Below are 26,143 nucleotides of genomic sequence, written 5' to 3'. Positions count from 1 at the left end.
CAAAGGGGTTGAGTACTTATTGACTCAAGACATTACAGCTTTTCATTTTTTATTAATTTATAAAAATGCCTAAAAACATAATTCAATTTTGATATTATGGGGTATTGTGTGTAAATCAGTGACACACAGTCGAAATGTAATACATTTTAAATTCAGGCTATAACACAACACAATGTGGAAAAAGTAAAGGGGTGTGAATACTTTCTGAAGGCACTGTACATCAAGTAGGCACACCTGATTCATTCTGTGTATTTATGTACAGTATTATGTATTTTGTCTATTTAAGCACACAAAATAATTCCCACACTGGTAGGATAATAAAGTTGACTTATCTAATCTAAGTATAATCAGTTTGGTTACCTAATGTATGGGAATCATGCCTAGTGAATGAGTAGTGTTTGTTGAACCGTTTGATTTTAAGTGTATAGTCCTTCAACCTTGACATTTACCTGGATGCGTTATTGATCAAGTAAGTGTATTATCTTTCCTTTGATATCCAAGCATTTTGTTTTAAATAATTCCTTTGTTAGAGTGATTTGTTTGCCATGGGTTTGACCACTAATGCCTTGTTGTTAGCTCAAGATCAATTATCTTTTACAGTCCTTTGTTGTTGAGTTACTAGTTATCCTTTGTAAATATCTGATGTGCGTTTGTGTTTATTTCCCAGAAACCATCCAATATCATTTGTTCCTTTTCCTGAACTACATTAGGTCTCCCTTACCTCACCTCGCTCATCAACTCATCCTTGACCGCTGGCTATGTCCCTTCCTTCTTCAAGAGAGCAAGAGTTGCACCCCTTCTCAAAAAACCAACACTCGATCCCTCTGATGTCAACAACTACAGACCAGTATCCCTTCTTTCTTTTCTCTCCAAAACTCTTGAGCGTGCCGTCTTTAGCCAACTATCTTGCTATCTCTCTCAGAATGACCTTCTTGATCCAACATCAACAGCATTATCCCAGAAACCATAGACCCACTCCAATTTGCATACCGCCCCAACAGATCCACAGATGATGCAATCTCTATTGCACTCCACACTGCCCTTTCCCACCTGGACAAGAGGAACACCTACGTGAGAATGCTATTCATTGACTACAGCTCAGCATTCAACACCATAGTGCCCTCTAAGCTCATCACTAAGCTAAGGATCCTGGGACTAAACACCTCCCTCTGCAACTGGATCCTGGACTTCCTGACGGGCCGCCCCCAGGTGGTAAGGGTAGGTAACAACACATCTGCCACACTGATCCTCAACACGGGGCCCCTCATGGTGCGTGCTCAGTCCCCTCCTGTACTCTCTGTTCACCCATGACTGTATGGCCAGGCACGACTCCAACACCATCATTAAGTTTGCCGACGACACAACAGTGGTAGGCCTGATCACCGACAACGATGAGACAGCCTATGGGAGGAGGTCAGAGACCTGGCCGTGTGGTGCCAGGACAACAACCTCTCCCTCAACGTGACAAAGACAAAGGAGATGATTGTAGACTACAGGAAAAAAAGAGGACTGAGCACGCCCCCATTCTCATCGACGGGGCTGTAGTGGAACAGGTTGAGAGCTTCAAGTTCCTTGGTGTCCACATCACCAACGAACTATCATGGTCCAAACACACCAAGACAGCCGTGAAGAGGGCACGACAAAGCCTATTCCCCCTCAGGAGACTGAAAAGATTTGGCATGGGTCCTCAGATCCTCAAAAAATTCTACAGCTGCACCATCGAGAGCATCCTGACTGGTTGCATCACACGCCTGTATGGCAACTGCTTGGCCTCCGACCGCAAGGCACTACAGAGGGGTAGTCGTACGGCCCAGTACATCACTGGGGCCAAGCTTCCTGCCATCCAGGACCTCTACCTCAGGCGGTGTCAGAGGAAGGCCCTCAAAATTGTCAAAGACTCCAGCCACCCTAGTCATAGACTGTTCTCTCTGCTACCGCATCGGCCAGCGGTACCGGAGTGCCAAGTCTAGGTCCAAAAGACTTCTCAACAGCTTCTACCCCCAAGCCATAAGACTCCTGAACAGCTAATCATGGCTACCGGACTATTTGCACTGCCCCCCCACCCCATCCTTTTTACGCTGCTACTACTCTGTTAATTATTTATGCATAGTCACTTAAACTCTACCCACATGTACATATTACCTCAATTACCTCAACTAGCCGGTGCCCCCGCACATTGACTCTGCAACGGTACCCCCCTATATATATAGCCTCCCTACTGTCACTTTATTTTACGTCTGCTCTTTTTTTTCTCAACACTTTTTTTGTTGTTGTTTTATTTTTACCTTTTTTGTTAAAAATAAATGCACTGTTGGTTAAGGGCTGTAAGTAAGCATTTCACTGTAATGTCTGCACCTGTTGTATTCGGCGCATGTGACCAATAAAATTTGATTTGATTTGAAACCAGTCAGGTTTCAAGACTGGTCATTCAATTGAGACTGCTCTTCTCTGTGTCACGGAGGCTCTCCGCACTGCTAAAGCTAACTCTCTCTCCTCTGCTCTTGTCCTTCTAGACCTGTCTGCTGCCTTTGATACTGTGAACCATGTTGTGTCCTCCTCCCAGAGTGCGAAGAACCTTGGCGTGACCCTGGACAACACCCTGTTGTTCTCCGCTAACATCAAGGCGGTGACCCGATCTTGTAGGTTCATGCTCTACAACATTCGGAGAGTACGACCCTGCCTTACACAGGAAGCGGCACAGGTCCTAATCCAGGCACTTGTCATCTCCGTCTGGATTACTGCAACTCGCTGTTGGCTGGGCTCCCTGCCTGTGCCATTAAACCCCCTACAACTCATCCAGAATGCCTGCCCGTCTGGTGTTCAACCTTCCCAAGTTCTCTCACGTCACCCCCGCTCCTCCGCACACACCACTGGCTTCCAGTTGAAGCTCGCATCTGCTACAAGACCATGGTGCTTGCCTACGGAGCTGTGAGGGGGAACGGCACCTCCGTACCTTCAGGCTCTGATCAGTCCCTACACCCAAACAAGGGCATTGCGTTCATCCACCTCTGGCCTGCTGGCCCCCCTACCTCTGCAGAAGCACAGTTCCCGCTCAGCCCAGTCAAAACTGTTCGCTGCTCTGGCACCCCAATTGTGGAACAAGCTCCCTCACGACGCCAGGACAGCGGAGTCACTCACCACCTTCCGGAGACACTTGAAACCCCACCTCTTTAAGGAATACCTGGGATAGGATAAAGTAATCCTTCTACCCCCCCCCTTACCCCACCCCACCCCCCAAAAAATAAAAAAAATAAAAAAAATAAAACATATTGTAAAGTGGTTATTCCACTGGCTATAAGGTGAATGCACCAATTTGCAAGTCACTCTGGATAAGAGCATCTGCTAAATGACGTAAATGTAAAATGTAAATGTAATGTATGATTTCAATGTATGATTTTAATTAGCCATCTTTCAAAAAAAGTATTTCTCCTTCCTCTTGTTTTTCTTTATTTGTCAGTACTTTTATTTTGTTTTATGATGTGAAGCACTTTGTTAGTTGTATTGAAAAGCGCTATACAAATAGTTATTATTATTATAATGATTTATTATTATATCCACCCAACTCAAGGTTGGTAAGGGTTTAAGGTAGGGAAGTCCCAAGGATACCGAATAGCACTGACCGTGCTCTTACTCTGGAAGACCGTAATGCAAGAGATTCTGGGAAAAATACTCACCTCTTTATTTCCTTATTTTTCACCTTTTAACCCCTACTCAGCTGTCAGCAACTGTAGGTACCGCCTGATGGGGAAGAGGAATTTGTCAATGGAAATCTCTACCTACGGGAAACACTATTTTCACGACACTTCGATGTTGAAGTTACTTTTACGTAACTGGTTAGGAGACTAAGGTTAGGAAAAGGGTTACTTTCTCATACAGGCTGTTAAATCCGAAAATACACACGAATCCTACTGCTGCCACCATGTGTCAATAGGCTTTGTTTTGCAATCATGGCAGACAACTTGAACTGAGCAAGTTTCACAACATAGTCAAGAACATTTGCTGTGTAACATTAGAATTGTAACATCAATATTGCTACAATTTCGTTAGACTTTTATGAAAAGCTGAAGCTTGTGCATTACCTTCTTGTTGCAGCCAGACTGGACCAGGCTAAAATCAACAATCTTGTGGGGGCACCTCGTGCAGTAGGATGGGAGCGTGGTACCGTGCCTACTGCAGGGCCAACCAGGAGCGATGCCACGATGGCCACCCGTCAGTGAAGTTGTGCGTGAAGTAGGAGAACAGGTTCAGGTAGCCCGATAACTTAATATCTACAGGTGCCTTCAGAAAGTATTCCTACTCCTTGACTTTTTCCACATTTTGTTATGTTACAGCCTTATTCTAAAATGGATTAAATCGTTTTTTCCCCCTCATCAATCTACACACCATACCCCATAATGACAAAGCAAAAACAGGTTTTAGAAATATTAAATTTACGTAAGTATTCAGACCCTATACTCAGTACTTTGTTGAAGCACCTTTGGCAGCGATTACAGCCTCGAGTCTTCTTGGGTATGATGCTACAAGCTGCACACCTGTATTTGGGGAGTTTCTCCCATTCTTCTCTGTAGATCCTCTCAAGCTCTGTCAGGTTGGATGGGAGTGTCGCTGCACAGCTATTTCCAGGTCTTTCCAGAGATGTTCGATCGGGTTCAAGTCCGGGCTCTGGCTGGGCCACTCAAGGACATTCAGAGACCTGTCCCGAAGCCACTCCTGCGTTGTCTTGGCTGTGTGCTTAGGGTCGTTGTACTGTTGGAAAGTGAACGTTCTCCCCAGGTCCTGAGTGCTCTGGAGTAGGATCTCTCTGTACTTTGCTCCGTTCATCTTTCCCTCGATTCTGACTAGTCTCTCAGTCCCTGCCCGCTGAAAAACATCCCCACAGCATGATGCTGCCACTACCATGCTTCACCATAGGGATGGTGCAAGGTTTCCCCAGACGTGACACTTGGCATTTAGGCAAAATAGTTAAATCTTGGTTTCATCAGACCAGGAATCTTGTTTCTCTTGGTCTGAGGTCCTTAGGTGCCTTTTGTCAAACTCCGCGGGCTTTTACTGAGGAGTGGCTTCCGTCTGGCCACCCCTACCATAAAGGCCTGATTGGTGGAGTGCTACTGAGATGGTTGTCCTTCTGGAAGGTTCTCCCATCTCCACAGAGGAACTCTGAGCTCTGTCAGAATGACCATCGGGTTCTTGGTCACCTCCCTGGCCAGGCCCTTCTCCCCTGATTGCTCAGTTTGGCCAGGCAGCAAGCTCTAAGAAGAGTCTTGGTGGTTCCTAAACTTCTTCCATTTAAGAATGATGGAGGCCACTGTGTTCTTGGGGACTTTCAATGCTGCAGACATTTTTTGGTACCCTTCCCCAGACACAATCCTGCCTTGGAGCTCTACGGACAATTCCTTTGACCTCATGGCTTGGTTTTTCGTGCTCTGACATGCACTGTCAACTGTGGGACCTTATATAGACCGGTGTGCCTTTCCAAATCATGTCCAATCAATTACATTTACCACAGGTGGACTCCAATCAAGTTGTAGAAACAACTGAAGGATGATCAATGGAAACAGGATGCACCTGAGCTAAATTTCAGTCTCATAGCAAAGGGTCTGAATACTTATGTAAATATAGTATTTTTGTTTTTAATGTTTTTTAAGTTAGCAAAAAAATTTGAAAACCTGTTTTCGCTTTGTCATTATGTGATTTAGCGAAAATGTAATTATATTGTGTGTAGATTGATGAGAAAAAAACAACGTAATCCATTTTAGAATAAAGCTGTAACGAACAAAAATGTGGAAAAAGGAAGGGGTCTGAATACTTTCCAAATCGCTGTATATCTCCCATCTACACACAATACCGCATAATGACAACGTGAAAACAACATGTTTTAGACATTTTTGCAAATGTATTGAAAATGAAATATAGAAATATCTAATTTACATAAATATTCCCACACTTGCGTTAATACTTTGTAGAAGCACCTTTGGCAGCAATTACAGCAGTGAGTCTTTCTGGATAAGTCTCGAAGAGCTTTGCACACCTGGATTGTACAATATTTGCTCATTATTCTTTAAAAAATTATTCAAGCTCTGCCAAGTTGGTTGGTGATCATTGCCAAACAGCCATTTCCAAGTCTTACCATAGATTTTTAAGCCGATTTAAGTCAAAACTGTAACTAGGCCACTCAGGAACATTCAATTTTGTCTTGGTAAGCAACTCCAGTGTATATTTGGCCTTGTGTTTTAGGTTATTATCCTGCTGAAAGGTGAATTCATCCTCCTTGTCTGGTGGAAAGCAGACTGAACCAGGTTTTCCTCTAGGATTTTGCATGTGCTTAGCTCCATTCCATTTATTTTTTATCCTGAAAAACTCCCCAATCCTTAACGATTACAAGGATACCCATAACATGATGCAGCCACCGCTCTGCTTGAAAATATAGAGTGTTACTCAGTAATGTGTTGTGTTGGATTTGCCCCAAACATAACACTTTGTATTCAGGAGAAAAAAAGTTAATTGCTTTCCTACATTATTTGCAGTATTACTTTAGTGCATTGTTGCAAACAGGATGCATGTTTTGGAATATTTTTTATTCTGAACAGGCTTTCTTCTTTTGCTCTGTCAATTAGGCTAGTATTGTGGAGTAACTAAAATGTTGATCAATCCTCAGTTTTCTCCTATAACAGCCATTAAACTCTGTAACTGTTTTAAGGTGACCATTGGCCTCATGGTGAAATCCCTGAGTGGTTTCCTTCCTCCGACAACTGAGCTAGGAAGGACATCTTTATCTTTGTAGTAACTGGGTGTATTGATACACCATCAAAAGTGTAATTAATAACTTCACCATGCTCAAAGGGATATTCAATGTCTGCTTTTAATTTTTTTTAACCAATCTACCAATAGGTGCCCTTCTTTGTGAGGCATTGATAAACCTCCTGGTATTTGTGGTTGAATTTCGCTGCTCGACTGAGGGACCTTACAAATAATTGTATGTGTGGGGTACAGAGATGAGGTAGTCATACAAAAATCATGCTAAACTCTATTATTGTACACAGAGTTAGTCCATGCAACTTATTATGTGGCTTGTTAAGCACATTTTTTGTAAAACTTCATTTTAAGGGTCCTTATTACAGTGTAATTAAACTAAGATGTATTGTAGTTAACTGTACTGACTCATAGTTATATTGTAATAACAACATGTACCTTGTAGTAATTGCGGTCTGTAATTACAGAAGTGTAATAACGAATGCTTGTTACCATGCTTGTTACAAACAGGCAGGTCTACATTATATTCACCAATTTAGTGCTTAGCTTCTTCTCAGGTGCATCCGATTCATTAACAACTGTGACAAAGCTTGGGATCCCTTGTGGATGTGCTGGGTGTCTGAGAGATTATAGCCTATGCTTAATAGTCTCAAATTATTACTCATGAATGTGCACTGTTCAGAATATATCTCCAGTCAACATTGTTGCTAGGACTTTCCCCCCAAAATAAAGCATTACCATCTGGGTTAACTTGGTTGATCTTACGAAAACAGATTTAATACGAGTGTCATCCCAGATGAGGAATAAGACTCTATTTCAAAGCACATGTAATGTTTGCCTAAGTACAATGTAATTACTAGTAGTTACATAGGATTTAGCTAGTTAAAATGAAGTGTATATTGAGGGGTACGCCTCTTGTAACTAATGTGTACTTACTTATACAGTGCATTACCCATCCTGACAACCTGTCTCTCAATTTAAAGTTTGTGGAAGCGAGATCCAAGTGAGATAATAAATACACTAGTACACCACAGAGTACATGTAATATCTGCGTAAGTACAACACAGGATTTTGGTAGTTATAATGAAGTTTATCTTGAGGGGTACTTACTTGTACTTATAGTGTACCATAGCCAGTGGTGGAAAAAGTACCAATTGTCATACTCGGGGCCTAAGATTTACTTTTTGGTCCATCAGCCATTGTGGCAGGTAGGTTTGAAAATCTTCCAGCCACTCAGATTTTTTACCAACCAAAATATTAGGACAACCCAACCGAGCCGCACTGCCCGCTTAACCCGGAAACCAGCCACACCAATGTGTCGGAGAAAACACTGTACACCTGGCGACCAAGTCAGCGTGCACTGCGCCCGGGCCGCCACAGGAGTCGCTAGTGCGCGATGGGATAAGAACATCCCTGCCAGCCAAACCCTCCACTACCCTGAACGACGCTGGGCCAATTGTGCGCCGCCCCATGGGTCTTCCGGTCGCGGCCAGCTGCGACAGAGCCTGCACTCGAACTAGGATCTCTAGTGGCACAGTTAGCACTATGATTTAGTGCTTTAGACCACTGCGCCACTCGTGAGGCCCCGGTTGTTTTTTAACTAGTTTAGCGAGCTGGCTTACGCTGTCACTGCTGGCAAGTACTGAGCTAGCCTAGCTAGTTAGCTAGTTGGCTAATAATGTTAAGTATACATACCTTTGTAATCGGTTCAATAGGATGACACATATAATTTAACCTTTTACTGCAGTGGGCTAAATCAGGGTCACACAGAGTGTTTCTTGGTAGTCTTAAACAAATCTACTTTGAAACAAAAGTGTACACCTCATGTTGTGGAAAATAACCACCATACTTTATTACAAATACGGTCTTACAGAGTTTTTGTTGCATCAAGAAATTACTTTATTAAAGTTTTCAACAAAGCCGATACCCGTCTGCAGAGGGGCACCCCGTTCTGTTTTTCTCACGTCACATTATATACCATTTTCCCCAACTCTTCTAGCTCTAAATCCGTCCCTCTTCAGTTTCCCGCTCTTTATCACTCCACACCCACTTCCTTTGTCCCTGAGGACGGCTGAACTATTACTCCAACCAATTACTCGCTCCCCTGTCTTGCACACACACTAATGTTTAGTTTAAACATGACAAGGCCCTGAACCACACAAACCTCACCCCCTCATGCTGTAATCAATCAAGAAGATACCAAGGAGACAAAGGTCTAGGCCAAACTCTATTCAACCTTGGTGCTGCTCCCTTCACTGTGTTTGAAGAGAGAGACAAAAGGCCACAAGCTAGTTTCAGTCTCTCATCAGATAAGACCGCCATGGATTTAAGTAAGAGCAAGCACTCTGACCCTAGGGCAGATTCCCTCTCTACTCACCCACACAGTGAAATTAAATGACCCAATACAATTCCTGGCCCAGTAACAAAGAATTCTAACTTTATGCTCTTGATTAACCCAGTTCTACCTCATAGTCCATTAAATTCTACAGTTCATTAATAATAATTCACCACACTCACACACATGGTTATGGGCTTAAAAAAAAAGAAGACACCTGTACCATGTCAGATATACCGTTGAAATGTATTACATTTTGACTTTGCATCCCAATGTTACACTTTATATACATCACAGAAGACTGAAATATAACAAAACCGTTTGACATAGAAACACCGGATTTTTATAATGTTTATTTAATATGAAATTATGAAAAATATTAATAAGATTCCACCCATGGGGCCACTAGGTCATTTGACTGCAGGAAATGGCCCGGGCAAAGCTAAATAAATCAGTGCAACACAAAGTGTGACACACCACACTCAAATATACAGATAAAGTGCTTCACTCAAAAGGGAAAAGTATAACTGTCACGGTTTCGGCCGAGGCTGCTCCTCTTCCTTGTTCGGGCAGGCTTCGGCGGTCGTCGTCTCCGGAGTACTAGCTGCCACCGTTCTATGTTTCATGTTCATTTGGTTTGGTCTGTTCATAACACCTGTCCCTTATTTGTGTCTTAATTGTTCCCTTATTTAGTTTCGTGTGTTTGGGTCAGGTGTTATGCGTGATTGTTTATGTCAGCCTGCCTCTACGAGTTTGTTCTCTCGTTATTGTGTATTTTCGAGAGCTCGCACTGTGTGCGCTTTTCTTGTTGTTTCCGCACTGTGTTTTCGTGCGTAATTGTTCGCGCCACCCGGTTGGGTTGGCGACTGATATTTGTGTTTGGACTTTAGTAAAGTTCTGTTGAAGTCCTCCTGGTTTCCTGCGCCTGATTCCTACTCATCCACCTACACCACTCTGACAGAATCACGCATCACTTCCATGGAATCAGCAGGAGCGACCGCGCCGACAGCCGAGATGGCTGAACGTCTTCGTGGTCAGGAGGACCGCATCAACCATGTCTGTCATGCCCTGGAGGGGGTGATGAATACGCTGCACCGATGGGAGACCAGCGGGGTTCCCACACCTCCACGAACCGAACCCAGCCCCATCGGTCAGCCCTCCTGTCTCATCTCCGAACCTAGTGGGATTCGGCTCTCGCTCCCGAGGGCGTACGACGGCTCCACTGCCGGGTGTCAAGGGTTCCTGCTGCAGGTGGAGCTCTACCTCGCCACCGTACACCCGGCGCCCTCGGGACACGAGGCGTCTCAGCCCTCATCTCCTGTCTCACCGGCAAGGCGTTGGAGTGGGCCAACGCCGAGTGGAGGAGAATGGACGCCGCTACCACGAACTATGCGGAGTTCTCCCGCCGCTTCCGTGCTGTGTTCGACCATCCACCAGAAGGGAAGGCGGCGGGGGGAACGTCTATTCTACCTCCGACAGGGGATGAGGAGCGCCCATGACTTTGCCTTGGAGTTTCGGACCCTAGCGGCTGATGCAGGGTGGAATGAGCGGGCTCATATCGACCATTTCCGCTGCAGCCTCCGGGAGGACGTCCAGCGAGAGTTGGCGTGCAGGGACACGTCGTTGACGTTCGACCAGCTGGTCGACATGGCCATCCGGCTGGATACCCTGCTCGCCACCCGTGGGCGTCCCGGGAGGGGGGGTTCGCCCATTCCACTCTCCAGCACCTCCCGAGCCGAGCCCTATGGAGCTCGGAGGTGCTGGCGCCCAGGAAACGGAGGAGGAGGAGCCCGAGGGGACCCGGCCCTTGCACCAACTGTGGTCGTGGAGGGCACACCGCGGCTAGGTGTTGGGCGGGTCCTCCAGTGAGGGAGATGGCAGGTCACGCATTGGGGGGTCCCCCAGGTGAGTAGGCGCCCTGCTTACCCAGAGCTTTCTGTCGTGCACCTAACCTTGCCTGTTTGTTTCCCACAGGTTGCACCTCGTTCCCAGCATAAGGCGCTGGTAGATTCAGGCGCAGCTGGGAATTTTGTAGATCGCCAGTTCTGTATAGAGTTAGGGATTCCCCTCCTTCCAGTGGATAAGCCTTTCCCCGTCCATGCCCTAGATAGCCGTCCGTTAGGGTCTGGGTTGATTAGGGAAGTCACAGCACCCCTTCAGATGATGGCGCAGGAGGGTCATGAGGAGAGAATTCAGCTCTATCTGATTGACTCTCCTGCGTATCCGGTAGTGCTGGGTCTTCCCTGGTTGATGACTCATGACCCTATTATTAGGTGGCGAGAGAAAGCTCTTAAAGGGTGGTCTGCTCAATGTGAGGGCGGTGTCTGGAGTGTTTCCATAGGGGCGACCTCGGTGGAGAGTCCGAATCTAATGCCAGCACTGCAGATTCCCCCGAGTATGAGGATTTGGCATTAGCGTTCAGTAAGACTAGGGCTGCGCAGCTGCCGCCTCATAGACGGGGGGATTGTGCGATAGATCTCCAGTCAGGAGCAGCTCTCCGCTGGAGCCATGTGTATCCTTTGTCTCAAGAGGAGAAAGGCTATGGAGACATACATCTCTGAGTCTCTTAGACAGGGATACATACGGGCCTCCGTTTCACCCGCTTCCTCAAGTTTCTTTTTGTGAAGAAAAAGGATGGAGGTCTGCGCCCGTGTATTGATTACCGCGGTCTCAATCAGATCACAGTGAAGTACAGCTATCCACTTCCTCTGATTGCGACTATGACGGAGTCACTGCACGGTGCGCGGTTCTTTACAAAATTGGATCTTAGGAGCGCATATAACTTGGTGCGCATTCGAGAGGGCTATGAATGGAAGACAGCGTTTAGCACGACTTCCGGACACTCACGAGTATCTAGTCATGCCATATGGGTTGATGAATGCTCCCTCAGTCTTCCAATCCTTCGTCGATGAGATCTTCCGGGACATGCAGGGACAGGGAGTAGTTGTGTACATCGACGACATTCTGGTGTATAGTCCTACCCGTGCTGAGCATGTAGCCCTGGTGCGCCGAGTATTGAGGAGGCTGTTGGAGCATGACCTATATGTCAAGGCAGAGAAATGTCTGTTTTTCCAGAAGTCGGTCTCCTTTCTGGGTTACCAGTTATCTGCGTCAGGGGTGAAGATGGAGGTAGACCGGGTGTCAGCTGTGCGTAATTGGCAGACCCCAACCACTGTGAAGGAGGTGCAACGGTTCTTGGGTTTTTGCGAATTATTACCGGAGGGTTTATCCGGGGTTTTGGACAGGTGGCAGCTCCCATAACGTCTCTGTTAAAGGGGGGTCCGTGCGCTTGCGGTGGTCAGCTGAGGCGGACAGGGCATTTGGGAGACTGAAGGACCTGATTACCTCGGCGCCGGTGTTGGCGCATCCGGATCCTCTCTACCGTTCCCAAGTAGAGGTGGACGCGTCAGAGGCCGGGATAGGGGCCGTTCTTTCCCAGCGTTCTGGCACTCCACCTAAACTCCGTCCCTGTGCGCTTTACTCAAAGAAGCTCAGTCCGGCGGAGCGGAATTATGACGTAGGAGACAGGGAGCTGTTAGCCGTGGTACAGGCCCTAAAGGTGTGGCGGCATTGGCTCGAGGGCTCAACACCCTTTCCTCATTCTAACTGACCATCGTAACCTGGAGTACATCCGGGCAGCTAGGAGACTGAATCCTCGCCAGGCTCGCTGGACTATGTTCCTAGCCCCGGTTTGTGTTTAAAATCACATACATCCCTGGGTCCCAGAACGGGAAGGCAGATGCTCTGTCTCGGCGGTATGACTGCAGAGGAGAGGTCAGTTGAGTCCACGCCCATACTACCGGAGTCTTGTCTGGTTGCTCCGGTGGTGTGGGAGGTTGATGGTGAGATCGAGCGGGCGTACGCACCGACCCGAGTCCTCCACAGTGTCCTGTGGGTCGGACGTACGTTCCGCTCGAGGTACGCGATCGCCTCATTTGTTGGGCTCATCGTCCCCCTCCTCTGGCCATCCGGGTATCGGCCGGACAGTGCACTGCCTTAGCACGAAGTACTGGTGGCCAACGTTAGCTAGGGATGTGAGGATTTATGTCTCCTCCTGTTCGGTGTGTGCCCAGTGTAAGGCGCCCAGACATTTGCCCAGGGTAAGTTACAACCCCTGCCTATTCCACAACGACCCTGGTCCCACCTCTCGGTGGATTTTGTTACCGACCTTCCCCCCTCACAGGGGAATACTACCATCCTGGTCGTTGTGGATCGGTTCTTTAAGGCCTGTCGTCTCCTTCCCATGCCGGGTCTACCCACTGCCCTACAGACCGCAGAGGCTCTGTTCACCCATGTCTTCCGGCATTACGGGGTACCCGAGGATATAGTGTCTGACCGAGGCCCCCAGTTCACCTCTAGAGTGTGGAGAGCATTTATGGAACGGTTGGGGGTTTCGTAAGCCTTACCTCGGGTTACCACCCGGAGAGTAATGGGCAGGTTGAACGTGTCAACCAGGATGTGGGTAGGTTTCTGAGGTCATACTGTCAGGGCCGGCCGGAGGAGTGGGCGAGATATGTGCCCTGGGCCGAGATGGCACAGAACTCGCTTCGCCACTCCTCCACCCAACTAACCCCTTTTCAGTGTGTGTTAGGGTACCAGCCGGTTCTGGCACCATGGCATGAGAGCCAGATCGAGGCTCCCGCTGTGGATGAGTGGGTGCGGCGCTCGGAGGAGACGTGGGACGCTGCACACGTCCATCTGCAGCGTGCCATACGTCGACAGAAGACGAGCGCCGACCTACACCGCAGTGAGGGGCCAGTGTACGCACCTGGAGATCGAGTCTGGCTCTCAACCAGAAACCTGCCCCTCCGCCTGCCCTGCCGGAAGCTGGGTCGGCGGTTTGTGGGGCCATTTAAAGTCCTGAGGAGATTGAACGAGGTGAGTTATAGGTTAGAACTACCTGTTGATTACAAAAATATTAACCCCTCGTTCCATGTGTCTCTCCTCAGGCCGGTGGTAGCTGGTCCACTCCAGGACTTTGAGATTGAGGAGACTCCTCCGCCCCCGTTGGACATCGAGGGGGCTCCGGCGTATACCGTGAGGTCCATCCTGGATTCTAGACGCCGGATGGGGGGTCTTCAATATCTCGTGGAGTGGGAGAGTACGGCCCGGAGGAGCGGTGCTGGGTGCCAAGGAGGGACGTATTAGACCAGTCCCTACTGACCGATTTCCATCGGGGTCATCCTGCGCGCCCTGCTCCGCGTCGTCCGGGTCGTCCCCGAGCTCCGGGTCGGCGCACGGCTGGAGCCGCGGCGTCAGGGGGGTACTGTCACGGTTTCGGCCGAGGCTGCTCCTCTTCCTTGTTCGGGGCAGGCTTCGGCGGTCGTCGTCTCCGGGAGTACTAGCTGCCACCGTTCTATGTTTCATGTTCATTTGGTTTGGTCTGTTCATAACACCTGTCCCTTATTTGTGTCTTAATTGTTCCCTTATTTAGTTTCGTGTGTTTGGGTCAGGTGTTATGCGTGATTGTTTATGTCAGCCTGCCTCTACGAGTTTGTTCTCTCGTTTGTGTATTTTCGAGAGCTCGCACTGTGTGCGCTTTTCTTGTTGTTTCCGCACTGTGTTTTGTGCGTACATTGTTCGCGCCACCCGGTTGGGTTGGCGACTGATATTTGTGTTTGGACTTTAGCAAAGTTCTGTTGAAGTCCTCCTGGTTTCCTGCGCCTGATTCCTACTCATCCACCTACACCACTCTGACAATAACTGGTAACCAAAATACTATTAATAAGTGATGCACAACAAGTAAAATCACACAAAGAGCAAACAAAAATTACAAGCTACAACAATTGATCACACATGAAATAGTACAATATGATAACATTATATCACATTTCCCTGAGATTTAACTCACATTCACTTGCTATACTCTATGTTACGCTATAATATATGTTGTTGACCGCTGCAATTGTTTTTAATGTTTTGTCCCCGTCTTTGTTCTTGTATTGTATGTTCACGCTGCCCTTGCAAAAGAGGTTCATCAAGGGTCTTTTCCTGGTTAACTATATAAAATAAAATAAATCGTCTCTAGAATCTATACTACTTGGAACATTCTCCCTTAATTCTACTATATCTAATTGTGCAACAAGTAACACAAAACTGCAGTACCCCTCTCTGACTCCTACTACTATTTTAACTGCAACTGCTGCCATTAAGAGACACTTAGTAGAAGGACCTCACATTAGAGTTCCTTGGCTATGTTGCTGGATTGTTGCTGGATTCTCTATAGACAGAAATGTGTCAAAGTATTTGTCGTCTTTGAGCTCCATGTCCAGCATGTCAGGAATCTGTGACGTTGGAGTTAGAAGGTACAGAGACACATCTTTAGTTATCCACCATCAGGAATGTCATTGATATGATAAAAATGCTAACAAGTGTTACACCCTTCTATTCCCTCACTATGTTCATCTTTGTCGTCAACAAGAATATGCAAATGTACCTGCATGTAATCGGTCTGATAGTCTTCTCCCAGTCTTGGACTCCGTATTCACAAATGCAACAAAATGGATCAGAGTGTAAATTCTAAAGGAACAAAAACAAAATAATAATGTAACAGCTATAAAATGGGTACGATTTCATGGGTTAATGGATCATAATATAAAAGGCAACCTAAATCACATTGTTTGTAAAAAATAAATAAAATAAAACATTAAATCAAGAATAGAGAGTATTTTGAAAATGTGGGTTGGAATTTGGTGATCCTGCCTATAAATAAATAAATAATTAAAATAATCACCTGTGGTAGAACATGGCAAAGAACTGGATCAGCAGAAGGATGCAAATCCCAAAAGGAACATCAGTCCTACTGGATCGATGAATAGATACTCCCTAGTCTGAGTCAGATTGAGATTGTGTTTTGGGATTCTGATGGTGACTGAGGTTCCAATGACCTGAAGAGTGAAAGTCGCCACCAGCCACATGGCATTGCAGATGAAAAAGACAAAAGTCACCTGTATGAAGAGGAGAAGAGTTTCATTAAAGGGATATGAACATGACAAGCAAGCATACACAAACAGTGGATTGCTCCGACTAGTCATTGTTTCAACAGCACTAAACTATCTCTTTAATACCATAGGCAGACATAAAGTACTACACCTTCTACTTGATGCTAATATCATGTACATTGAAATGAAAAGACAGCATACAGCCATAGCCGCAGGGAAGTAGGAGTGCTGCAGCACCCCCTGATAAATGTAAATGATGTTGGTAAAATAAAACATCCAAAAATGTCACTACTTCACAGGAGAGGCATTTGAATGTAAACGTTATTTTTTTTTAAATCAAAATGCGTTTTGTGGCAGAAGTGCCTTCTGGAACATGTAAACTTTAATGTGACTTAATGACAAACTTGTATGCCATCTGTAAATACGAATACAATTGTTAAATTACGAGCCTAGTTGGTTTAGCCACGGAAAAAGACAGGAACCATCCAACTAACCATCATTGGCTGAGATAATGGATGGGCTGGACATGCCGAGAGATGAGTTTGGATTAGTCTGCCATGTAACACGCTTCTGTCTATAACATGAGCTGCTCAGTATGTGTAGGTAATCCTTTCTAACGCTGCGTTTTTGAAAGATATCATGAAGAACTGCAAAAGTGTAGCTAATGCTCTACACTTTCTGGAGGACCGAGTTTTGAAATCAGTGGAATGATAGCTAATGAGATGGATAAAATTCTGGCATCAGATTGCAAATATGCGAAGGGAGTCGAAAAGAGAACACACAGAAAGCTGTTGTATAAAACACCTGTCTCCGGATTACAACTTCAGACTAAGGGCAACCATGGCATCATGTATACATCCATGTATACAGGTAAGAGAGTCTAGCTAGCTACATTTTCAGATATTATACATTTCAAATTTTGTCAGAAAGTTGTTTTCATTGCAAGTTAAAGCGTTGGGTTAGCTAGCTAGCTAACGTTAGCTGGCTGGCTCGCTAGCTAACGTTACGTGTATGATCTGTGTAGTAATATTATTTGTATCTCAGAGCCATTTGCATTGCTAGTTATAGCCCAAAGTTAGCTAGCTAGCTAACATTGAACCTAGTTGGTTAGCTTTAGCTACAGATTAATGCATGGTAGTAACGTTATGAGTTGGGATTATGGTTCATTGTTTAGCTAGGTAGCTAAAAGACTCCACTATGCTAGTGACCATTTCACTGTACCTGTACACCTTCTGTATCCTGTGCATGTGACAAATAAACTTAGATTTTATTTGATATAGTGTGTGTTTACCAGAGACGGTAATGTGAAGAAAAACATGACCTGCATCAAAGTCAAATTAGGATATAACATTAGGCCAATGAGACAGTGTCCAAGTTCTAAAATTCTCCGGTAGAATGCCCTGCTTTTATTTTGTCACACTCACAACCGTAAGCATTTTTCTGTCATTAGCTCGCCATTAACTTGTAAATAAGGATCTTGTTGTGAATTTATTTTCCTGTAATAATGAATACAAATTAGCTAAAGTTAAGACCTTGTAAGCTATATGATATGGTCAGTATTTGAACTGGCTAGCCATCTAAGTTAAAAACGAACCAAAACATTGTTTAGAGAGGTGCTTTTAGTTCCCTGGTTTGCTAGATTGAAATATACTAAATTCATTTTTAAACGGATGGGTTATTGGTGTTAAAATACACAAGTTATGCTATTTTGGACCACCAGGCTGCTGATGTCATACAGCGTGTCATTTTTGTGTTTATACTTTTTCATAACGACAAGTTTGATGTCGGACGACAATAGAATGTTCATGATGTCACTGCGACAACTGTCTACAGACATGACGATAAACATAGTATAAATCAGCCTTTAGTCTTTTAGTAGTCACTCTTTAGTAGTCACTCTTTTTAGCACATCACCTCACATGTGAATCCTTAACGAGATGGGTAGGGCTAAGGCTTAAGAGGGTGTGAATGATGCTGAATGGGTGTAGATAAAGAAGAGCTCTCCAGCAGGTGTACCAAAACATTCAAGGGCCCCAAAAGTGGGGTTACAAGTTTATTAACTTTCAAAGCAGAATTACTTTCCCATTGTTCCTCAGCTGTAGTGTATGATATACCATTTTCTAGCTCTGAGTCTCTACTTTTATCCAATGTAAAAAACACCACTTCCAATTTTGCTACATGACATCGAGCCGGTCGGTCACAAATTATATTACTGCAGTCTGAACAGACATAAATAAAATAATTAGAAATACTACACCAGAGAGCATAATTTAGCCACAAAAATAGTTTTATCACAAGCACTTAGCACTTACAGTTGGAAAGGCTGCAATTTGGGCAGCGGGTGCCAAATGTAGAATAGCTTGTTGCGTTGTGGCCATAGACATATACTGTAATCCATAGAAGGGTTTTGGAACCTCTAACCCTGGCACTTTGACTGTTAAACTCATGGGTACACTAGCAATGGCTGCCAGTCCTGACTTGAATATATATATATATATATATTTTTTTTTTACTATTTTCTACATTGTAAAATAATAGAAGACATCAAAACTATGAAATAACACATATGGAATCATGTAGTCACAAAAAAAGTGTTAAACAAATCAAAATATATTTTATATTTGAGATTCTTCAAAGTAGCCACCCTTTGCCTTGATGACAGCTTTGTCTTCACTATTATTCTACTATGTGGAAAATAGTAAAAATAAAGAAAAACCCTTGAATAAGTAGGTGTGTCCAAACTTTTGACTGGTACTGTATATATCATTTATTTATTTTTTAAACATACAATCTACCTGCAGTGAAGCCGCTCAACATTTACATCACATTTGAGTCTTATAGCAGACGCTCCCATCCAGAGCGACCCACAGGAGCAACCAGGGTCAAGCGACCCGCCCAAGGGCACATCGACAGATCCCCCACCCAGTCGAATCGGGGACCCGAACCAGCAACCTCTCGGCCACTGGCCCAATGCTTCCAACCACCAGGCCACCAACCATCCAGGATCCCCCCACAGTTCCCCCTGAGAGCTGCCCCTCAACCATTCAAGATTTTTGAATGAGACATTCGATGAGCAGTGTATCTTTCAACTATGTTGCGATTTGTTTACACACAATTTGAATCTATCTAATCGAATAGAATCCACAGATTGCGAGTTGAAGAAAGATACTTTTACTAAGAGTATTAGTATATTAATAATTGACTGACCAGGTCTCTCCAAATCTCCCAACAATACTAATTCTAGGGTCAATTTTCAATTAACGTTACGCTTTTTCAGCAATTCCTGAACCTGAGACCAGAAACAGGCTACCTGAGGGCAATACAGAACAAACGGTCTATTGATTCTGTATCCTCGCATTCATTATATAGATAGGCACGCTTTATCTTGTCTGGTTTAGCATCCCAGATAAAGCGAAATATTCGCTTAAGTAGTAGGCTGCGCCATAAGTAAATGAGTAAACTGAGATATGACTAACGAGTTAATCAGTGTAATTTTACATCTCCATGGTGGAGAGCTCATTTACATACTTCACCATCAGCCCATTTTATAGGTAAACTGCAGGGTAATGTAAAAGTTGTGTCTTTTAAAGATCCAATACGTAATATGGTACACTTTTAGTCTAGAGATGCCAGAAAAGTTATCTAGATCTTCAATGAGACATATAAAATATACAACTTGAGTCATCAGCATTCATGGACACCTTCGTTTTTAAGCCTTGGATTAATCCCCTAATGTTGTTATTTGAACTGATTTTAATAGCTAGCATTTCTACAGATTATATTTCTATGGTTGGTTCCGGCTGTCAGTTTGCCTTTCACAAATGTCTAAATACAATCGCAAGAAAAACATACAGTTTCAGTTTGGAAAGCAAATGCCTACTGCTGAAAAGAGAAGACTAATTTGTCTGTAGTAGCTAACAATATTTTTCTCAACTTTTGAGTGATTCTGATCGAAAAGCACTGTTTTTCGAAGTAGCTTATCCACTAACCGGCCATCACCGGTGAGAAGCCTAGGCTTCATCGCATCATTGGGTGAGTCAGTGTCACTGGAAAGTTATTTACTAGCCTACTGTAGCCAATAATATATATACACACTGAGTATACAAACACATTCCATGACAGATTGACCAAGTGAATCCAGGTGAAAGTTATGATCCCTTATTGATGTCACTTGTTAAATCCACTTTAATCAGTGTAGATGAAGGGGGAGACAGGTTAAAGAAGGATTTTTAAGCCTTGAGACAATTGAGACATGAATTGTGTATATGTGCCATTCAGAGGGTGAATGGGCAAGACAAAATATTTAAGTGGCTTTGGTAGTTGATGCCAGGCGCACCGGTTTGTGTCAAGAACTGCAACGCTACTGGGTTTTTCACACTCAACAGTTGCCCATGTGTATCAAGAATGGTCCACCACCCAAAGGACATCCAGCCAACTTGACACAACTGTGGGAAGCATTGTACTGAACATGGGCCAGCATCCCTGTGGAACGCTTTCGACACCTTTTAGAGTCCATGCCCTAACGAATTGAAGCTGTTCTGAGGGCAAAAGGGGGTTGCAACTCAATATTAGGAAGGTGTTCCTAATGTTTGGTAAACTCCGTTTATATACTGATTATAGATGCATGCAATGCTTTATCATAAAGGGAGTTCTCCCCCACCCCCCAGCACCACCCACTCAAAACAGCTATGCATACAGCATACCTTATTTCTCAGTTCCTTTAGGTCATTTGTGATTTTCTTCTGTTTTTCTTTATCCTCAGCCAGAGGTTCCAAATAGACCTTCTGGAGCTCTCTCCAAAAGTCCTCCTCTTCCTGAAGCACACCAGGAGACACTTATTAAATAGTTAAGTCAGATATCTACAGTCAAACATATGTGATTCTGGATATAACAACAATCTGGAGTGGTTAGACAATTAGTCTACTTTATCCCCATAATCTATATGTATATGTAGGCCTGTAAATGCATCTTGTTACTTTAATGTTATTCAGGAATACCATCATATTATGTTAGACATAGAATAAGAACACTCTACCTTCACAAGAAAATCTTCATTTAGAGGGAAGTCATAGGACTTATTCTGCAGTTGTGTTACCCAGTCTGTAGATACAAAGAATCAAATAAAATCTTATTGATCACATGCGCCGAATACAACTGGTGTAGACTTTATGACAGTGAAATGCTTGCTGACGAACCTTTTCCAACAATGCAGTTAAAAAAAGTATAAAATAAAATAAAATAGTAACTAACACGAGGAATCAAATAAAATACACAAGAATGGAGCTACAGTTGAAGTCGGAAGTTTACATTCACTTAGGTTGTAGTCATTAAAACTCGTTAAAATTAAAATTTCTTGTTAACATACTATAGTTTTGGCAAGTCGGTTAGGACATCTACTTTGTGCATGACACAAGTAATTTTTCCAACAATTGTTTACAGACAGATTATCATTATTCACTATATCACAATTCCAGTGGGTCAGAAGTTTACATACACTAAGTTGACTGTGCCTTTAAACAGCTTGGACAATTCCAAAAAATGATGTCATGGCTTTAGAAGCTTCTGATTAGGCTAATTGACATCATTTGAGTCAATTGGAGGTGTACCTGTGGATTTATTTCAAGGCCTACCTTCAAACTCAGTGCCTCTTTGCTTGACATCATCGGAAAATTAAAAGAAATCAGCCAAGACCTCAGAAAAAAAATTGTAGACCTCCACAAGTCTGGTTCATCCTTGGGAGCAATTTCCAAATGCCTGAAGGTACCATGTTCATCTGTACAAACAATAGTACGCAAGTATAAACACCATGGGACCACGCAGCCGTCATACTGTTCAGGAAGGAGACGCGTTCTGTCTCCTAGAGATTAACGTACTTTGGTGTGGAAAGTGCAAATCAATCCCAGAACAACAGCAAAGGACCTTGTGAAGATGCTGGAGGAAACGGGTACAAAAGTATCTATATCCACAGTAAAACAAGTCCTATATCGACATAAACTGAAAGGCCGCTCAGCAAGGAAGAAGCCACTGCTCCAAAACCGCCATAAAAAAGCCAAACTACGGTTTGCAACTGCACATGGGGACAAAGATCGTACTTTTTGGAGAAATGTCCTCTGGTCTGATGAAACAAAAATAGAACTGTTTGGCCATAATGACCATCGTAATGTTTGGAGGAAAAAGGGGGTGCATTTGCAAGCCGAAGAACACCATCCCAATCGTGAAGCACGGGGTGGCAGCATCATGCTGTGGGGGTGCTTTGCTGCAGGAGGGACTGGTGCACTTCACAAAATAGATGGCATCATGAGGATGTCACGCGTGCTGTAGGTGGGTGTAGTGGTGGAATCAAACGCAGAACACCGAAGGATAGTCCAACAAACTTTAGTCAATCTCCAAACAGGAAAATATGACAACACTTGCCCGAAGGCAAAAATACGCACGAAGGCGAATAAACAAAAGCGCACTAACAGGTGCGTAACACTCCAACGCAGTGGAGGAAAGCTCAACCGAGCGAAAGGGCGAAAATAAGCCCAACACACGACAGACCAAAATCAATAACACACAACACTAGACAAACACAACGAGAAACTTATAGGACACTAATTAGGCTAAACGAGAACAGGTGTCACAACAAAACAGACAAAAGCAAACGAACATGAAACATACAACGGTGGCAGCTAGTATTCCGGAGACAACGAACGCCGAAGCCTGCCCGAACAAGGGAGAGAGGCAGCCTCGGCCGAAACCATGACAGAGGAAGGACAATTATGTGGATATATTGAAACAACATCTCAAGACATCAGTCAGGAAGTTAAAGCTTGGTCGCAAATAGTTATTCCAAATGAACAATGACCCCAAGCATACTTCCAAAGTTGTGGCAAAATGGCTTAAGGACAACAAAGTCAAGGTATTGGAGTGGCCATCACAAAGCCCTGACCTCAAACCTATAGAAAATGTGTGGGCAGAACTGAAAAAGTGTGTGCGAGCAAGGAGGCCTACAAACCTGACTCAGTTACACCAGCTCTGTCAGGAGGAATGGGCCAAAATTCACCCAACTTATTGTAGGGAAGCTTCTGGAAGGCTACCCGAAACGTTTGACCCAAGTTAAACAATTTAAAGGCAATGCTACCAAATACTAATTGAGTGTATGTAAACTTCTGACCCACTGGGAATGTGATGAAATGAATAAAAGCTGAAATAAATCATTCTCTTTACTATTATTCTGACATTTCACATTCTTAAAATAAAGTGGTGATCCTAACTGACCTAAGAAAGGGAATTTTTACTAGGATTAAATGTCAGGAATTGTGAAAAACTGTGTTTAAAGGTATTTGGCTAAGGTGTATGTAAACCTCCGACTTCAACTGTAAACTTCAACTGTATATACAGGGAGTATCAGTACCAGCACAAAGAAGAAGGGACATAGTTAACACAGTTTTAAAGGTTACTAGGTGAAATCTAAATGTGTGTGTCACTTTGTAAGATAATATTTTAATGTCTTTATCTTAAATTCACACAGTGGAAAGATTGTAATAGATCTATAAAAAAATATACTCACTTTGTTCAGTATACTGATGAGAACGGAATTCCACAATCCTAGATTGAAAGAAATCCAACATTATTTGGTGTGCATTCCACACAACTGTCTCAATACACACATCAAAAGAGGAGAAAATGAAAAAGACACATTTTAAGAGAAAGATTTAAACTAAGTTAGATGTTATATTTTGTATATGCAAATCATAAAACACTCCCGAAACGGAGCCTTGTGGAATGCACATATAACCTTGGAGTATAAGGACTTGCACAAATTGGGGTTCTGACAAGTATTTTACTTTGAACATTGGAGTTATGCTTAGAACAAATACAGATCCAAATACGATGCTTGGGGTTTACACAGAAGTGGTGAGATCATATTAACACTTCAGACACTCAAAATGTCATTACCTGTTATTGTCCTGAGAGGTCAGATCATGCTTCACCTTTGGCTTATCAGCCATCACAACAGTTTTTGGCACCTGGTCATTCTGGTCTGCAACTTTGCCACTGTCCCAGCAGAGAAACTTGCAGAACTTGGCCTGTAGGATGTGCTGTGTGATGGCCTTGGCTGGTGATGTTGCAGCGATTTGGCCACCTGTCTCCCGAGTGCCCCAGGACACATTGTTCAAGTTGACCATTGAGTAGATAGTCAGCAGGAGGTAGCCACTGGGGATAGAGATGAAGTAGAGGATGCCGTAGATGACCAGATGGAACTCCTTGGGGTGGAGCGCTGCTGTGATGATGTTCATCAGCACCAGGCCTATGATAAACAGGCCGCTAGGAATCCAAATGGTCTGCTGGACAACCATAGAACCTGAGATGAACAGAGATAGTTAACATAATGACCGAGAAAGCAGTATGTAACTCTGAGGTTTGTATTCTTGAGGTTCTGCTTTGTGTTGATTGAGATTAAGTTTATTGTCATCATTTACCTATGATGGACAAAGCGGTTCCTATCATGAGGAAAGCGTACAAGACGCTCATGACGGCTGCTATGGCGATCTGTGTGTCCGATTTCAGCTTGAAGCACAGCAACAGGTACACCACAGGGGGCGCTGTTGCAAGTAACAGAGCGTTGTTGGGATTGATTTACATTTACATTTACATTTTAGTCATTTAGCAGACGCTCTTATCCAGAGCGACTTACAGGAGCAATTAGGGTTAAGTGCCTTGCTTAAGGGCACATTTACGTCATTTAGCAGACGCTCTTATCCAGAGCGACTCACAAATTGGTGCATTCACCCTATAGCCAGTGGGATAATGTGGTGTTATTTTATGTATCATGAAGGTAAATGTAGGGAAAGGTCAAAGGTCAAATAATAATATTAGTAATAAGCATGGATATGTTGTAAAATTGAAAATCTATATGCCTTGGAGTGTTTATGGATTGAGAGCCAGTTGAATATAGAGCAGAGATAATTATGTGTTTTTCATGAAAACTCCTGCAGCTGGTTTAGGGAGTGTCAATGACGTGATGGCTGTGGAGATAGAAGTAACAATGGAGCTAGTGTTTGCATTTCTTTATGCTTATGACCTTATGACCTGACACACTGGCCACATGCACATAATCTCAGTGCTGGAAAGGGTGATGAATGATAAATGTTTTATAATGTATTATGAAATGATAATGGTGAAACAGAATGAACATGTTTGATATTTTATAATCCAGATATATGTTTAAATAATGAATATATACATTAAGTATATGATGTGTTATTTTACAGGGGTTTTTAAACTGAGGCCATGGGGTTCTAGACATCTGGTTTGCATTTACATTAGTTTTTTTAAGAAGGGGCTTTTGAGAAGGGGCCTAGGCACGCAGCCAATAGAATGATCGAATGAGAGGGTGGTACGAACTAAAAAAAAAGTTAGGAATGTTTGTACATGTGGCTATAAAATTGAGCTCTTGGCGAAAAAGGGACAGTCTTTGTCTCTTTGGAAAAAGGCTCGGCTTTGTTTTTTTAATAAAGTCTAAATTCTTAAATTCACAGGCTCTGATGTCTTGAGAGATATTTTTGAGTTAATTATCTAGTCAAATGTTTCTACAACATAATTGGTGACCACGAAGGGACTTGATAGGGATCAGTGACGGTATGTATTTGCAGTTGTGAAACGGCTTGGACGGACCATACAAACAAAAGCGGCCGCTTTTAAAAAGGTAAGAAGTTCTTACTAAAATAGTATAACGTTTGTGTGGTCCGATCCGGGCTCGGCAACATCTAAAGAAATACCAAGTAGGTCTCTCCAAATTTAAGAACCAGAAAGTTAGACACTAGGAGCTTTTGAATTTAAGAATACATGTCGCTGTTGTTTGTCTGAACCGTCTGTTCAATTGATTTGATTCATTTGATTCATTTGATTCAGTTGATTCATCTTGCTGATTGCTTTGTCTGGGTCATTTCGAGACGGGTGGTTGTACGGCTGGTTGAGCGATCAGACAATAACATGTTAAGTCCTGCAGATACCGCTTTAGACGTTAATCGTCTTGAGGACTGCATAGGTAGGCAGAAATCCTGGGTAATACCGCTTCTTTTTCTGTGTTGAGGAAGTGTAACAGAAAAAAATTAGGGCAGAATTGACAGGT

The 26,143-nt window shown here is 43.8% G+C and overlaps 1 protein-coding gene across 1 annotated transcript in view; it reads right to left on the bottom strand.

Annotated features, from left to right (window-relative positions):
• Positions 1-26,143, bottom strand: part of LOC123486693 (chitin synthase chs-1-like) — a 44,221-nt gene that overhangs the window by 6,245 nt on the left and 11,833 nt on the right. The window contains 2 exon segments of the mRNA XM_045218011.1: positions 23,968-24,373; positions 24,492-24,633. Of these exon segments, the coding sequence (XP_045073946.1) occupies positions 23,968-24,373; positions 24,492-24,633 (548 nt within the window).

Source organism: Coregonus clupeaformis, unplaced genomic scaffold, assembly GCF_020615455.1.
Source record: "Coregonus clupeaformis isolate EN_2021a unplaced genomic scaffold, ASM2061545v1 scaf1316, whole genome shotgun sequence".
NCBI classification, from domain to species: Eukaryota; Metazoa; Chordata; class Actinopteri; order Salmoniformes; family Salmonidae; genus Coregonus; species Coregonus clupeaformis.
Note: the sequence above shows the minus strand (reverse complement) of the source record. Positions and strands in the feature narration are given on the sequence as shown.